This window comes from Macaca nemestrina, chromosome 1 (assembly GCF_043159975.1).
Source record: "Macaca nemestrina isolate mMacNem1 chromosome 1, mMacNem.hap1, whole genome shotgun sequence".
NCBI lineage: Eukaryota > Metazoa > Chordata > Mammalia > Primates > Cercopithecidae > Macaca > Macaca nemestrina.
In genome coordinates, this window is record NC_092125.1 from 192712041 (window position 1) to 192727035 (window position 14995).

General features: G+C 38.0%; 1 protein-coding gene across 25 annotated transcripts in view; it reads left to right on the forward strand.

Moving 5' to 3' along the window:
* LOC105494826 (Scm polycomb group protein homolog 1) overlaps positions 1–14995 on the forward strand; it is a 221688-nt gene that overhangs the window by 135514 nt on the left and 71179 nt on the right. For 11 of the 25 annotated variants that reach the window (XM_071095022.1, XM_071095040.1, XM_071095085.1 and 8 more), the window contains one exon: positions 291–371. The exons of the other annotated variants lie outside the window; for them this stretch is intronic. In XM_071095022.1, the coding sequence (XP_070951123.1) occupies positions 291–371 (81 nt within the window). The remainder of the gene's footprint in view (positions 1–290; positions 372–14995) is intronic. 25 annotated transcript variants of the gene reach the window in all.

The following is a 14995-nucleotide window of genomic DNA, read 5'->3' on the forward strand; positions in this document are numbered from 1 at the left end:
AATTGACATTTTTAAAGAAACTACCACTTGCTGAGTTTGGGAGTGAGCTTTTTAATTTTTTTAATTTTCAATTTTAAAAATTGTTATTTTTAATTATAGGTATGTAATTGTTATACATATTTATGGAATATATGTAATATTTTGATATAAGCATACAGTGTGTAAGGATTAAATGAGGGTTATTGGGATATCCATCACCTCAAGCATTTATTTTTTTTTTTGGTTTAGTATCAAAGGAGAATATCCACAATTACCTGAAAAGGCTATTTGATTACTCTTCCCTTTTCCAGCTACATATCCCATGAGTCTCGAGTTTCTTTGTATACTTCAACCAAAAATTACATATGGCAACAGATTGAATGCAGAAGCAGGTAGGAGCATCTAACTGCCTTCTGTTAGATCAGACATGAAGAGATTTGTAAAAATATAAAATAAAATATAAAATAATATTCTTCTCACTAAACTTTTATTGTTTTGAAAAATATAATTTCATAATAAGGTGTTAACATGTTTTTCTTAACTTAAAACTCGTATCTAAGTTTTAATTTCTAATATGATAAATGTTGATAGATACAACACATAAAAACTCTTTGTGGACCTCCATACATTTTAAGAGTGTAAAGTTTTCTTGACACCAAAGAGTTTGAGAAGTACTAACAAAAAGGAGAATATTGGCCCGGCATGGTGGCTTACACCTTTAATCCCAGCATTTTGGGAGAGTGAGGCAGGTGGATTAGTTGAGGCCAGGAGCTTGAGATTAGCCTGGCCAACATGGCCAAACTTCATCTCTACTAAAAATACAAAAATTAGCCAGGCATGGTGGCACATGCCTGTAGTCCCAGCTACTTGAGAGGCTGAGGCATGAGACTTACTTGAACCTGGGAGGCAGAGGTTGCAGTGATCTGAGATTGTACCACTGCACTCCAGCCTAGGCAACAGAGCAAGACTGTCTTTAAAAAAAAAAGAAAGAAAAAAAAAAAGACAATATGGTTAGAGTAGAATAATCAAGGGAGGGTGGTAGGAAGTAGGTCAGAAAAGTAATGAGGAATCAGATCATATAGGGCTCCGAAGTTCAGCATAAGGACCTTGGCTTTAGTTCTGGGTGAAAGGGGAAGCTATTGAAGGTTTTGAGCAAAGGAATGGTGAGATCTGAAGCATGTTTTAACAGGCTCACTCTGCTAGCTGTGTTGAAATTAGACTAGAGGAGCAGAGACAAACCATTCAAAAGGCTTATTGTAATAACCCAGATTAGTGATGATGGCGGCTTAGGCCAAAGAAGTATGAAGGGGAGTGATGAAAAACGATCAGATTCTCGATACATTTTCAAATTATAGCTCATGGACTGCTAATAGGACAGGAATATAAGAAGAAGAGAGGAGTCAAGGACAACTCCGAGGTTTTTAGCTTGTGCCATTTGAAAGGAGATAGAAAAGTCTTGGGAAGAATAAGTCTATGGACTGAGATAGGTGAGTCAGAAGTTCAATTGCAGATATACTATGCTTAGAATGTCTAATAGATTTTCGAGTGGGAAATTGTATTAAAAGCAAGAAGTTTAAGGGAAATTTCTAAGCTGGTAATATAAACTTGGAAGTTTTAATTATAGGTAGAATTTAAAGCCATGAGGCTAGAGGAGATTCTAGAGTCATGTTCTGAAAATGTGGTCCCCAGACCAGCAGTATCAACACTGCCCAGAAAAGCAAATTCCCAGAAGCAGAAACTCAGAGGCTGGTGCTCAGCAATCTGAGTTTTAACAAGCCATGCAGACTAACGTTTAAGAACCACTTACCTAAGGACTAGAATGTAGACAGAGAAGATAATCTGTTCAGTGACAGTCCTGGGACATGCTCATCATCTACAGGTTGGTAAATATTTTACATCTCCCTTTTTCTACAGTATGAATCTTAGTTCCCACCAACATCAATCCTATAATACACATAAAATAGTTGCAGAATTCTGTACTCGTGCCACTATGGAAAAACTCTTTAAGAGTTCAAGATTTGTTTACATTTTTTTCCTCCTTAGATGGTTAAAGTACTTACAGTTAAAGTACTCTGTTCAAAAATTACTTGAATTACTTTTTTTCCTTCAATGTAATTATGTTATTCATTTAAAACACAGTTGTGAATTCGCCAGGCATGGGGACACACATCTGTAGTCCCAGCTAGCTACTCAGGAAACTGAGCTGGGAGGATTGCTTGAGCCCAGGAGTCCGAGGCTACAATGAGTTATGATTGAGCGATTGCACACCAGCCTGGGTGACAGAGTCAGACCCTATCCCTAAAAAAAAAAATATAGTTGAGTTTATTTGTTTCCATTTGCATTCAGTTTTAGGTTCAGTTTTTTCCTTATCTTCATGGATTTAATTTTATTTTTTGAATATATAGAAAATTAACTTGCTTCCAAGAGTCAAAAATCATACAAAAAATTTACTAAGAGAAGTATCATCTACCCTTGCTCTTCTACCTTATTCCTTCCACCACTACTACCCTCTGTAAGCAATCACTTTCACTGTTTTCTGATTTATCCTCCAATGTTTCATTTTACAAAAGTAAGCAAATTTTTGTGTGTTTTCCTACCCTTCTTACACAAAAGGTAGCACACTCTATATTCTCTTTTGTACTTTGCTTTCTTGTTTTACTTAACAGTATACCTGGGAGTCACTCCATTGCAGGTTCACAAAAAGTCCTTTGTATGTTAGATACACCCTTTTATTGTAATATATATTGTAAATATTTTCTCCCAATTTGTACTTTGCTTATGGTAGTTTTTCATTTGTTTCCCATGCAAAAGTTTTAATTTTACAGTTAAATTTATTAACCTTTCATTATAGGAATTCACCTATATTTTCCTCTACTACTTATATAGTTTTTTTCTTTTTTATAGTTACATCTCTGATCCATTTGGAATTTATTCTTGTATTTGGTGTGATAAATAGATCTAATTTTGTGTTTTTCCAGTGGCCATCCATTGTTCCACTATCATTTATTAATGTCTTCATCTTTGCCCTAGTAATTTGAGATACTGCTTTTATCATATCCCAGATTTATGTGTATAGTTGGGTCTCTTTTTCTGTTCCATTGGTGTGCCTGTCCATTGGTGTACCAGTACCCCAGTTTCATAATGTAAGCTCTGTATTTAATGTCTGCTAAGGCTAATTCCCTCAGCTCTCACGTTCTATTGTTTTCTTAGTTATTCTTGTGGTTTCTGCTTTGTGTGTTTGGGGTTTTTTTTATGTTTTGTTTTGTTTTTAGAAACAAGGGTCTCATCATATTTCTCAGACTGGTCTCCAACTCCTGAGCTCAAACGATCAGCTTCCCAAGTATGTGGTACTACAGGTATGCACTGCTGCACCCAGCTAGTTTGTTGTTGTTGTTGTTGTTTAGAGACAGCACCTCACTATGTTGCATAGGCTGGTCTCGAATTCCTGACCTCAAGTGACCCTCCCACCTCAGCCTCCCGAGTAGCTGGGGCTAGCGGTGTGAGCTACAGTGCCTGGTTGTGGTTTTTTAAAATATATATAAAGTTTAATGTCAACTTGTCCATTTCCAGGGGCAGGGCAGGGAAGGGGCAGTGGGGAAAGGTTTCTTTGTATTTTTATTGAGGTTGCATTAAATTTGTAAGTTAACTTAGTGAGAACTAACAACTTGATGATATTGAAAAATAAAAGAACGAGGATAAGAGTCATCTTTTTGTCAAGTCTACTTCTGTGTCTTTCAGCAGGGTTTTGTAATTATTTTCATATGGATTTTTCATATTTCCTATCAACTTTGTTCCTGAGTATTTCTGCCTCTGTTATCATCTAACTGATTTGCGTATGTGAAGGCTGTGGAGTTTTGTATGTCAGTTACATATTCTGTTACTTGCTCAATTCTTTTACTGTTTCAACTAGCTTCATCACTGATTTTGTAGGGAAGCACTGTCCAATAGAAATGTAATTTGAGCTATATACATAATTAAAACTTTTATAGTACATTTTAAAAAGAAGGCCGGGCGTGGTGGCTCACGCCTATAATCCCAGCACATTGGGAGGCCAAGGCGGGCAGATCACGAGGTCAGGAGATTGAGACCATCTTGGCCAATGTGGTGAAACCCTGTCTCTACTAAAAATACAAAAATTAGCTGGGCGTGGTGGTGGGCACCTGTAATCCCAACTACTCGGGAGACTGAGGCAGGAGAATCGCTTGAACCTGGGAGGCAGAGTTGCAGTGAGCCGAGATCGTGCCACTGCACTCCAGCTCGGGCCACAGAGCAAGACTCCGTCTCAAAAAAAAAAGATACCAGGTAAAATTAATTTTAATACTGTATTTTATTTATAATATCCAAAACATTATCATTTCAATATGTAATCAATGTAAGACATTGTTAGTGAAATATTTTACATTCTTTTTCTACTATGTCTTTAAAATCCAGTGTGCATTTTATACTTACAGCACATCTCAGTTTGAACTAGTCACATTGCAGGTGCTCAGGAGCCACATGTGTCTAGTGCTTACTTTTTTGGATGGCGCATATACCCTGTCATGTCATCTACAGACAGAGATTGTTTTGCTTTATCTTTTCCAATTCTTAGGCTTCTAATTTGTTTCTCTTATCTTAATACTTTGGTTAATAACTCCAGTGCAATGTTAAATATTAGTGGAGCTAATATTTAACATCAGTACCTTATTCCTGACCTTAGTGGGAATACCTCTTGTGTTTCTCCATTAAGATGTTTCCTTTAGGATTTTGGCATATGTATTATCATGCTAATCACATAGCAAACTATATTTTCTTGAGTGCTTAATTTTGTCAAAAGCCTTTTCCGTATTAATAGAGTCATCACATAATTTTTTTTTCTTAGACCTATTAATAAGGTCTGTTGATTGATTTCCTAATATTGAACTATCTTTGCATTTATAGTATAGACCCAACTTGTTCATGGTATAGTCTCTTAACTTTTTTTTTTCTTTTTCTTTTTTTTTTGAGATGGAGTTTTGCCCTTGTCACTCAGGCGGGAATGCAGTGGTGCAGTGTCAGCTCACTACAACCCCTCCCTCCCAGGTTCAAGTGATTCTCGTGCCTCAGCCTCCTGAGTAGCTGGGATTACAGGCACCCACCACCACGCCAGGCTAATTTTTGTATTTTCAGTAGAGATGAGGTTTCATCACGTTGGCCAGGCTGGTCTCGCGCTCCTGACCTCAGGTGAACAAACTCCTGATCTCAGGTGATCCGCCTGCCTTGGCCTCCTGAAGTGCTAGCATTACAGGTGTGAGCCACCACGCCCAGCCTCTTAACTTTTTATTTAGAAATAATTTCAAGCTCACAAAAAGTCACAAGAATAACATAAAGAGGCCAGGCGCGGTGGCTCACGCCTGTAATCCCAGCACTTTGGGAGGCTGAGGCAGGCAGATCTCCTGAGGTCAGGAGTTTGAGACCAGCCTGGCCAACATGGTGAAACCCCATCTCTCCCAAAAATACAAAAATTAGCTGGGTGTGGTGGCACACACCTGTCATCCCAGCTACTTGGGAGGCTAAGGCAGGAGAATCTCTTGAACCTGGAAGGTGAAGGTTGCAGTGAACTGAGATTGTGCCACTGCACTCCAGCCTGGGCAACAGAGCGCGACTGTGTCTCAAAAAAAAAAAAAGTATAAAGAATCTCTTATCTAAATTTACCAATTATTAACAATTTGCCCTATTTGTTCTATCATTTATTCTCTTTATATATACATTTTTAACATTGATACAATATTTTAATCTATCCATATTCCTATTTTGTCAGTTCACTCAATGTGTATTATTTTCTTAAGGTGGTGTTGGAATCTGATCACTAATATTTGGGATTTTTGTGCCAGTATTCATATGTGATATTTGTAATTTTTTGTGCTATCTTTTTCAGATATAGGTATCAGTTTATCTTTGCTTCATAAAAATAATTTGGAAATTTTCTTTTATTTTCTATGCACTGAAACTATTTAGGTAGCATTGAGACTATGTAGTCACTGAAGTCTTGCTAGAATTCTCCTGAAACCCTCTCGGTCTGCTACTTCTTTGTGGGATAGTTTCTTAATAATTCTCTCTATATATATTGCATCAGAGTTTGTGTGTATAAGCTTAAAATTCCCCCTGTGAACCCATCTGGGTCTGCTGCTTTTTTGTAGGGTAGTTCCTTGATAACTTTTACTGCTTTTATCAAAGTTAATCTGTTTAAGCTGTCTAGTTTTACTGGGGTCAGTTTCAGTAAACTTTGTTTTCCTAGGAAATTACCTATTCCATATCGTGTTTAAATTTACCTATATAAAAATAAAAGGGGTTGTTTATGGGTTTTATGAGTTGTTTAGTTGACTTTGGTTCTATCAATTTTGCCCGTTCTCACTTACTGTTTTTATATTTGTGCTGTGTTTAAAAAAATGTATTGATACATAATATTCATTTTTATGGAGTACATATGATATTTTGTTACATGCATAGAATGTATAATGATCAGGTCAAGGTATTGAGGGTATCCATCACCTTGAATATTTATCACTTCTGTGTTTTGGGAATATTTCAAGTCCTCTCTTCTAGTCATTTTGAAATATGCCATACATTGTTGTTAACTATAGTCACCCTGCTCTGCTATTGAACATTAGAACTTATTCCTTCTATCCAACTGTATGTTTGTGCCCATTAACAAACCTCTTTTCATCCTTCTACATCCCACCACACACATACTCTTCCCAGCCTCTGGTAACTATCATTCTACTTTCTACCTCCATGAGATCAACTTTTTTAGCTCCCACATATGAGTGAGAACATGCAACATTTGTCTTTCTGTGCCTGACTTATTTCACTTAACATAGTGAGCTCCAGTTCCATCCATGTTGCTACAAATGACAAAATTTCATTCTTTTTTATGGCCAGGTAGTATTCTGGTGTGTGTGGGTGTGTGTGTGTGTGTGTGTGTGTGTGTGTGTATGTGTATATATATGATTTTGATTTGCATTTACCTGATGGTTAGTGATGTTATGCACTTTTTCATATACCTGCTTATGAAGAAATACCATATATTTTTATGCCATTTTTATGTCTTCTTTGAGAAATGTTTATCCTGTCCCACCTTTTAATGGGATTATTTGTTTTTTTGCTGTTGAGTTCCTTGTATATTCTGAATATTAGTCCCTTGTCAGGTGAATAGTTTAAAATATTTTCTCCCATTCTGCAGTTTATCTGTTTATTGTTTCCTTTGTTGTGCAGAAACTTTTTAGTTTGATGTAGTCCCATTTGTCTATTTTTCTTTTTGTTGTCTGTACTTTTGAGTGCCTAGCCATAAAAACTTTGCCTAGATCAGTGTCCTGAAGGGTTTTCCCTGTATTTTCTTCTATTAAATATATAGTCTCAGGTCTTAAGTTTATGTCTTTAATCACTTTTCAGTTGATTTTTGTATATGGTAAAAAGTAGGGATCTAGCTGGGTGCAGTGGCTCACGCCTTTAATCCCAGCACTTTGGGAGGCTGAGGCGGGTGGATCACCTGAGGTCAGGAGCTTGAGACCAGCCTGACCAACATGGTGAAACCCCGTTTCCACTAAAAATACAAAAAATGAGCCAGGCATGGTGGCGGGCGCCTGTAATCCCAGCTACCCGCTTGAACCCGGGAGGTAGAGGTTGCAGTGAGCCAAGATTGCGCCATTGCACTCCAACCTGGGCAACCAGAGTGAAACTCTCTCTCAAATAAATAAGTAAATAAATAAATAAATAGGGATCTAGTTTCATTATTCTACACATGGATATCCAGTTTTCCCAGAACCATTTATCAAAGAGGGTATTCTTTCTCTAATGTATATTCTTGGCACCTTTGTTAAAAGTCTTTTGGCTATAATATTGTGGATTTATTTCTGGGTTTATTCTGTTCCGTTGTTCTATGTGTCCATCTTTATACCACTACCATAGCCGTAGAAGATATTTTGAAGTCAGATAATGTGATGCCTCCAGCTTTGTTCTTTTTGCTCAAAATTGCTTTGACTATTTAGGCTCTTTTTTGGTCTCATACAAATTATAGGACTTTTTCCTATTTCTGCGAAAAATGTCATTGGCATTTTGACAGGTATTTCGTTGAATCTGTAGATTGCTTTGGGTAGTATGATCGTTTTAACCATATTAGTTCTTCTAATCCATGAACATGAGATGTCTTTCTGTTTTGTTCATGTCCTGTTTCATTTTTTTTTTTTTAACTTTTATTTTAGAGTCAGGGAGTACATTTGCAGGTTTGTTATAGAGATATATTGTGTGATCCTGAGATTGAACACGTCACCCAGGTAGTGACCATAGTACTCAATAGGTAGTTTTTCAATTCTTGCCCCGCTACTTCCCTCTCCCCTCTTGTATTCCCCAGTGTCTATTGTTCCTACCTTTATGTCCATATGTAACCATGTTTAGCTTACACTTATAAGTGAAAACGTGCAGTATTTTTCTGTTTCTTTCCTGAGTATTTGTAGTTTTCCTCGTAAAGGGCTTTCACCTTCTTGGTTCATTTTATTCCTAGGTATTTTAATTTTTCAGTAGCTATTGTAAATGGGATTGCTTTCTTGATTTCTTTTTCAACTATTTCATTATTGGTATATAGAAATGCGACTGATTTTTGTATGTTGATTTTGTATCCTACAACTTTAATGAATTTGTTTATCAGATCTAAGAGGTTTTTGTTTGCATCTTTAGGTTTTGTTTTGTTTTGTTTTTTAAGATGAAGTCTCACTCCATCGCCCAGATTGGAGTGGAATGGCATAATTATAGCTCACTGCAGCCTCAAACTCCTGGGATCATGTGATCCTCCCATCTCAGACCTCAGACTACAGATTACAGAGATTTGAAACTTACGATTTTCTTTGTGCTAATGTATGATGAGTTTTGTGAATGTTTCATGTTCACTAATATCAGAGTGTAGTATCCTATATATCCATAAGATCAATGTAACATGATTATTTTGCTTAGATATTCTAAACCCTTACTTATCTTTTGTCCACTTGACCTGTCTTATTCTGGGAGTGGTGTCTTAAAGTATTGTATTAGTCATATGTTTCTTTTTCTCCTTGCATCTCTTATACTTTCTACTGTAAGTGATACAATTGTCTTAGTACAGAAGCATTTATAACTAAACATGGCAAAGGTATCATGATTAGGTAGAAGAATATCCTTATTCTAAACAGATGCGTGTTGAAGGAATAGCAGGCCCCAAAAATGAAGCACGGAGAAATTTTTCAAAGTAACATAACAATTTAGTTTCTGAAACAGAACAGTTTACTGTGTTCTGGGCCACTGTTATTTGTATTTTCCCGCGGTTCATTGGAATATGAATGCTAGGGATTTGTTTTGTTCCTTCCTTCCCTGAGTTCTTCTCATCTTTTGGATTGGGATCTTCCAGAATGCTAGCTTTACATGTTAGTTTGCCTGAGACCCCAGCTGCCTCTCAAATACATTTGACTTTATTTAATTTGTTTTTAGTGATACAAATTATCAAAATACCAAAGACAACTGTCATATGTTTTCATGGAAACAGCTATAAGCTTTCATTCCTTGTGTCTTATTCCTTAAGAAAGTATTTGTGATTACCTTCCCTGTTTCTGGATGAAATTTAGGCTGACTTTACACACTGACTTTACACAGTGTCCTGTTTTTTAGAGGCTGGAGAACCTGCCCTTTAACACCTATGCCATACCTGCTTCCTCTGCACTACCACCAATTTGATATGTTTTAACAAACTCCTATGTGCCTGGTATAACTTAGGGTGCTAGGATATATGCTATGTAACTTTGAGCATAGGCTCCCTTTAGGATATTAACATAAACAAGGGAATGGTATCAGCAAAATGTAAGTCAAAATCAAATCCTAGGGACCTTCAGCTGGTCATCAAAAACTAAATACTGGAGAGTAGAATCAGAGAGCAAGCCAAGTTCATGAAGCAGACATTAGCAAGGCCTAGAGCCCAAGAATCAGTCTGAGATGAGAACCACCAAGGGCTAGTGACAAATTTCAGGGAGCATGTAAAGCATATGGAGGAAGTCCAGATGATGTTTCCCAGACATTGCCTTGCTAGTATAGGTCCAGTGAGCCTGCTATTACAGGTTTGAACCATGTGGCAATATTCCTAACACTGAATAAACATGTTCTGGTTAAATTTTATAGCTAGTTGGAGAGATAAGGCTTGCTATACTGAAAATAGAGTTTTTGTGTGGACATCTTTGGAATGGCCATTCTTCGTGCTAAACACAGTAAAACTTCTAAAAATAACTCATCTGTTGTCACTATTTCTGTTTCTGTCTTCCATTCTATTATTTTCTCAGCTTTCTTGAGTTATTCTTCAACCCCCACTGTTCCAGTGAAGCTGCTCTTAGTAAGAACACATTTGACTTTCCTGTTGACAGAAATTTTCTGCCTTCATCTTGCTCAGCCTCTCGGTAACTTTTCAGTACAACTGATCACTATTTCCTTCTTAAAACATCACCACCTCGGCCGGGCGCAGTGGCTCACGCCTGTAATCCCAGCACTTTGGGAGGCCGAGACGGGCGGATCACGAGGTCAGGAGATCGAGACCATCCTGGCTAACACGGTGAAACCCTGTCTCTACTAAAAAATACAAAAAACTAGCCGGGCGAGGTGGCGGGCGCGTATAGTCCCAGCTACTCGGGAGGCTGAGGCAGGAGAATGGCGTGAACCTGGGAGGCGGAGCTTGCAGTGAGCCGAGATCCGGCCACTGCACTCCAGCCTGGGTGACAGAGCGAGACTCCGTCTCAAAAAAAAAAAAAAAAAAAAAAAAAATCACCACCTCTTGGCTTCTAGAACATGACAGTTTCTACATTTTCAATTCTTAACTCTGTCTCCTCTGGCTGGCATTCTCCACTTCTCAGCCTCTAGTTGTTGGAGTGCTCCAGGGCTGAGTCCCAGGCCTTCTCCTATTCTACTGTACACAGAGTTTCTCTAAGTCTGGTGCTATGTCTTTATATACTGTCTACATACTAATGACTACCAGGATTATATCTCTATCCTTGAACTTTCTGTGGAACTCTGGACTCATTTATTTGACTACCTGTCATCTCTAGATATCTAAAGGTCATTTAGAACATAAGATAGCTAAAATAGATTTTTGATTCCTAAACTGCCTCCTCCAAAACCTATAGTTCTTGTCATTTTCCCTGTCATAGTAATGACCAGAAACTTAAAATTCACCCTGAATTGCACTTTCCCTCCCTCTCTTTCATCTAGGTTTGCAGTGCCATCAGCTCTGCTTATAAAATGTGCCTTGTATTCATCTACTTCTTTGTACCCTCATGGCTATCATCACTTTAATCTCAGCCCACCATCATCTCTTGGATGGACTTCTACAGTTAGCCTTTTAACTGATGTCTCTGCTTCCATTCTTACCTCTCTATTATCCATTCTTCATCCACAGAGTATCTAGGCTGATATTTTTCAATAGTAATTAGAGCATTTCTTTACCATGACACAGAAGGCCCTGCATGATCTGACGGCATCTACTTTTCTGATTCTATCTTTTACCATTATTTCCTTTATTTACCCAGATGCAATCTCTCTGGCTTTCTGTTTCTTAAACAAGTCAAGTTCATTATTTCCTTAAGACCTTTATACCTGCTATTTCCTCTGCCTGGAGTACTCTGCCCTAAATCCTCACGTGCCTGATTCCTGCTTATCAAGCCAGCCCCAGCCCAGCAGAAACTTTTATTTCCACTGAAAATTAATATTGAACTGTAGTGTATGCAGTAGGACCTACCACATAATATATTCTCAGTACAGAATGATTGTTGGATGAATGAGTAAACAAATGAGTGAATGAATGAATCTTGAATTAGTAAGAGAAAAGCTGTATGTTATGATGGAAAGAGCAAAGACTTTGGAGTAAGACATCCTAGATGTATATTCCAGCCCTGCCTCTTTACTATGTGACTGTGGCCAACTTACTCAAATTCCCATTTCCTCATCTGTTAAATAGAGATAATACATGCTTCATAGGCATGACTTAAACCATTCCCTTAGCTGCCAATATAAACTGCTTTTTATGCAACCTAGTACATTTTAGTGGCAGTGATGATTATCCATACTGCCGTTGCATGTAGTATGACACTTCTTTCATAGAAGGTACCCAATAAATGTCAGTTCCTTTTAAGCAAAATTAACTCCATCACTGGGGACACCTATGTGCAAACTATCTTCTCCCTCCATTCTTGGTCTTAACAGTTGATATCTTCCTTTTCGTGGCCTTATTGGTCACTGTATGGCCAAGGCAATAAGGATTAGATAAATACATAAATGCACAAATCAGAAGAAATTTGTCAGGGGTGGGAGACCAGTTCTACACATCTTTCTGTGCTACTATCTGCCTTAGATGTGCTTCTGCCTTTACAATGGACCTCACCATTACCTTTTCCATCTATAGGGCTGTAGGATCCACTTTGTGTATCGCGGCAGTGTTTGTGTGTTAGAGCTAAAAAATTCCTTAAATATCATGTGGACTCTTCTCAAGCTGGCTATAGCATTTCTTTCTAACCCCACTTGCTTCTCCTTCTTATGGACTGAAACCACACAGCACTATCCACAAGTCCTCATATAACCATACTTTTTGCAACTCCATGCCTCTCTCCATGCTGCCTCCTCTGTCTAAAGTACCATTACCTACCCTCTATCCTTGTCCTCTTCCTAATGAAAAGCCTATTTATTCTTCAAAGATTAGTTAAAATGCCACTTACTCTGGAATCTTCCCTGATAAGTCCCACTTGCCTATCTCCCTTATCCCTTCTCCTTCCCTTGCGGAGTTAGTCATTCCCTCCTCTGGGTTCTTATAACCCTGTATATATGCACATTTGGGCACTATGCCCAATGAATCTTTTTAAAGAGTTTTTGTTTTGACATAATTTCAGCTTTACAGAAAAGTTGCAACAGTAATATAAAGAATTCCCTGGCCCGGCATGGTGGCTCACCACCTATAATCCCAGCACTTTGGGAGGCCAAGGCAGGCAGATCACTTGAGCTCAGGAGTTCAGAACCAGCCTGAGAAACATGGTGAAACCCATCTCTACAAAAAATGCAAAAATTAGCCGGGCATGGTGGCATGCACCTGTAGTCCCAGCTACTTGGGAGGCTGAGGTAGGAGGCAGAGGTTGCAGTGAGCTGAGATTGTGCCACTCTACTCCAGCCTGGGCAACAGAGCCAGACCCTGTCTCCAAAAAAAAAAAAACAAAAAAACAACAAAACACACACACACACACAATTTGCATTTTTTAAACATAATATCCCTTTACTACTAAAGACTTTAGTATTTCTTATTTTTCTTTGTGGTGGTGGTGGTGGTGGTGTTGTGACAGAATTTCACTCTTGTTGCCCAGGCTGGGGTGCAGTGGCATGATCTCAGCTCACTGCATCCTCCTCCACTTCCTGGGTTCAAGCTATTCTCCTGTCTCAGCCTCCTGAGTAGCTGGGATTACAGAAGCCTGCCACCACGCCCAGCTAATTTTTGTATTTTTAGTAGAGATGGAGTTTCGCCATGTTGGTCAGGCTGGTCTCAAACTCCTGACCTCAGGTAATCCACCCACCTCAGCCTCCCTAAGTGCTGGGATTACAGATGTGAGCCACCATAGCCAGCCGACTTTAGTATGTATTTCTAAAAACCAGGGCCTTCTCTTACAGGCATAGTACTATTTTCAAAATCAGAAAATTGGGCCAGGTGCAGTGGCTCGCGCCTGTAATCCTAGCACTTCTAGAGGCCGAGGCAGGAGGATCACTTGAGCCCAGGAGTTCAAAACCAGCCTGGAAAATATAGTGAGACCCCATGTTAAAAAATAATAATTTTAAAAATCGAAAGAGTAATATTTATATAATATGAAAACCTATTCTGTATACCTTACACAGTTATTAAAACCAGAAAATTAATATTGATATTTTACCAGGGGCTAATCTATGAAACTTACTTGTATTTTGCCAATTGACCCAATAATGTCTTTTAGGAAAAGAAAATTCTGCATCACAAGTTGCATTTAATCATCATATCTCTTTAGTCTCCTTTAGTCTGAAATCATTCTTCTGTTTTTCCTTATGTTTGATAACTTTAATATATCTTTATAAATATTTGTCCAGTTATAGATTAGCTCTCAATCTGGGTTTGTCTGATGTTATGTTATTATTTGATTCAGGTGGTACAGGTTATGACGTTCTTCTCAAAGCATCATATTGGAGGTACATGATACCTACTTGTCTCATTACTGCAGATAGTAACCTTAATTACTTGGTTCAGGCTGTGTGTGTCAGGTGTCTTCACTGTAGTGTTACTATTTTTTTCTTTGTCATTAATTATCTTGTGGAGAACTTTGAAACTATAAATGTCCTGTTTCTCATCAAACTCTGACCCAGTAGTTTCACCATTCTTTGATGAGGCTTGCCTGCATCAGTTATTGACAAATTATTTCCTAATGTCCTCATTCCTTACATGTTCATTAATTGGAATTCTACTGTAAGCAAGAGATTTCTCTTCTTCCCTGTTTATTCACTCAGTTACATGAGTATGGACTCATGGATTCTTATTTTATTAAGTGAGTTATAATTTGTTTCTGTCATTATTTTTCTGCTCAAATTGTCCAAGATTTGGACAGTAGAAGCTTCTTAAAATTGGCTTCTGCATCCTTTTGACATAGCCTCATTGCTCTTTGAGTATCCCATTACTTTCTGACCAGGGTGTTCTAGGCTTATCTTGTACCTTTCCTACCCCAGTCCATACCCACTGAATCATGATTGATTTTACAAATATCTACCCCCAACCTTCTCAAGATTGTATTCCTCTAGGGCAAGAATCATGTTGAGGTTTTTTTCACTTTAGACACTTGGCAAACCTTGATGCTTAGCATTTATTTAATCTTAAATTGATGTAGTCAGATTAATTAACACATAAATTGCCACTTCCTGGGCTCCTGCCAATCCAGAAAGGTTTATTCCTTCCACCTAGGCTATTTGCTAGAGTGTGTACAATGAAGACTCCAAAGAC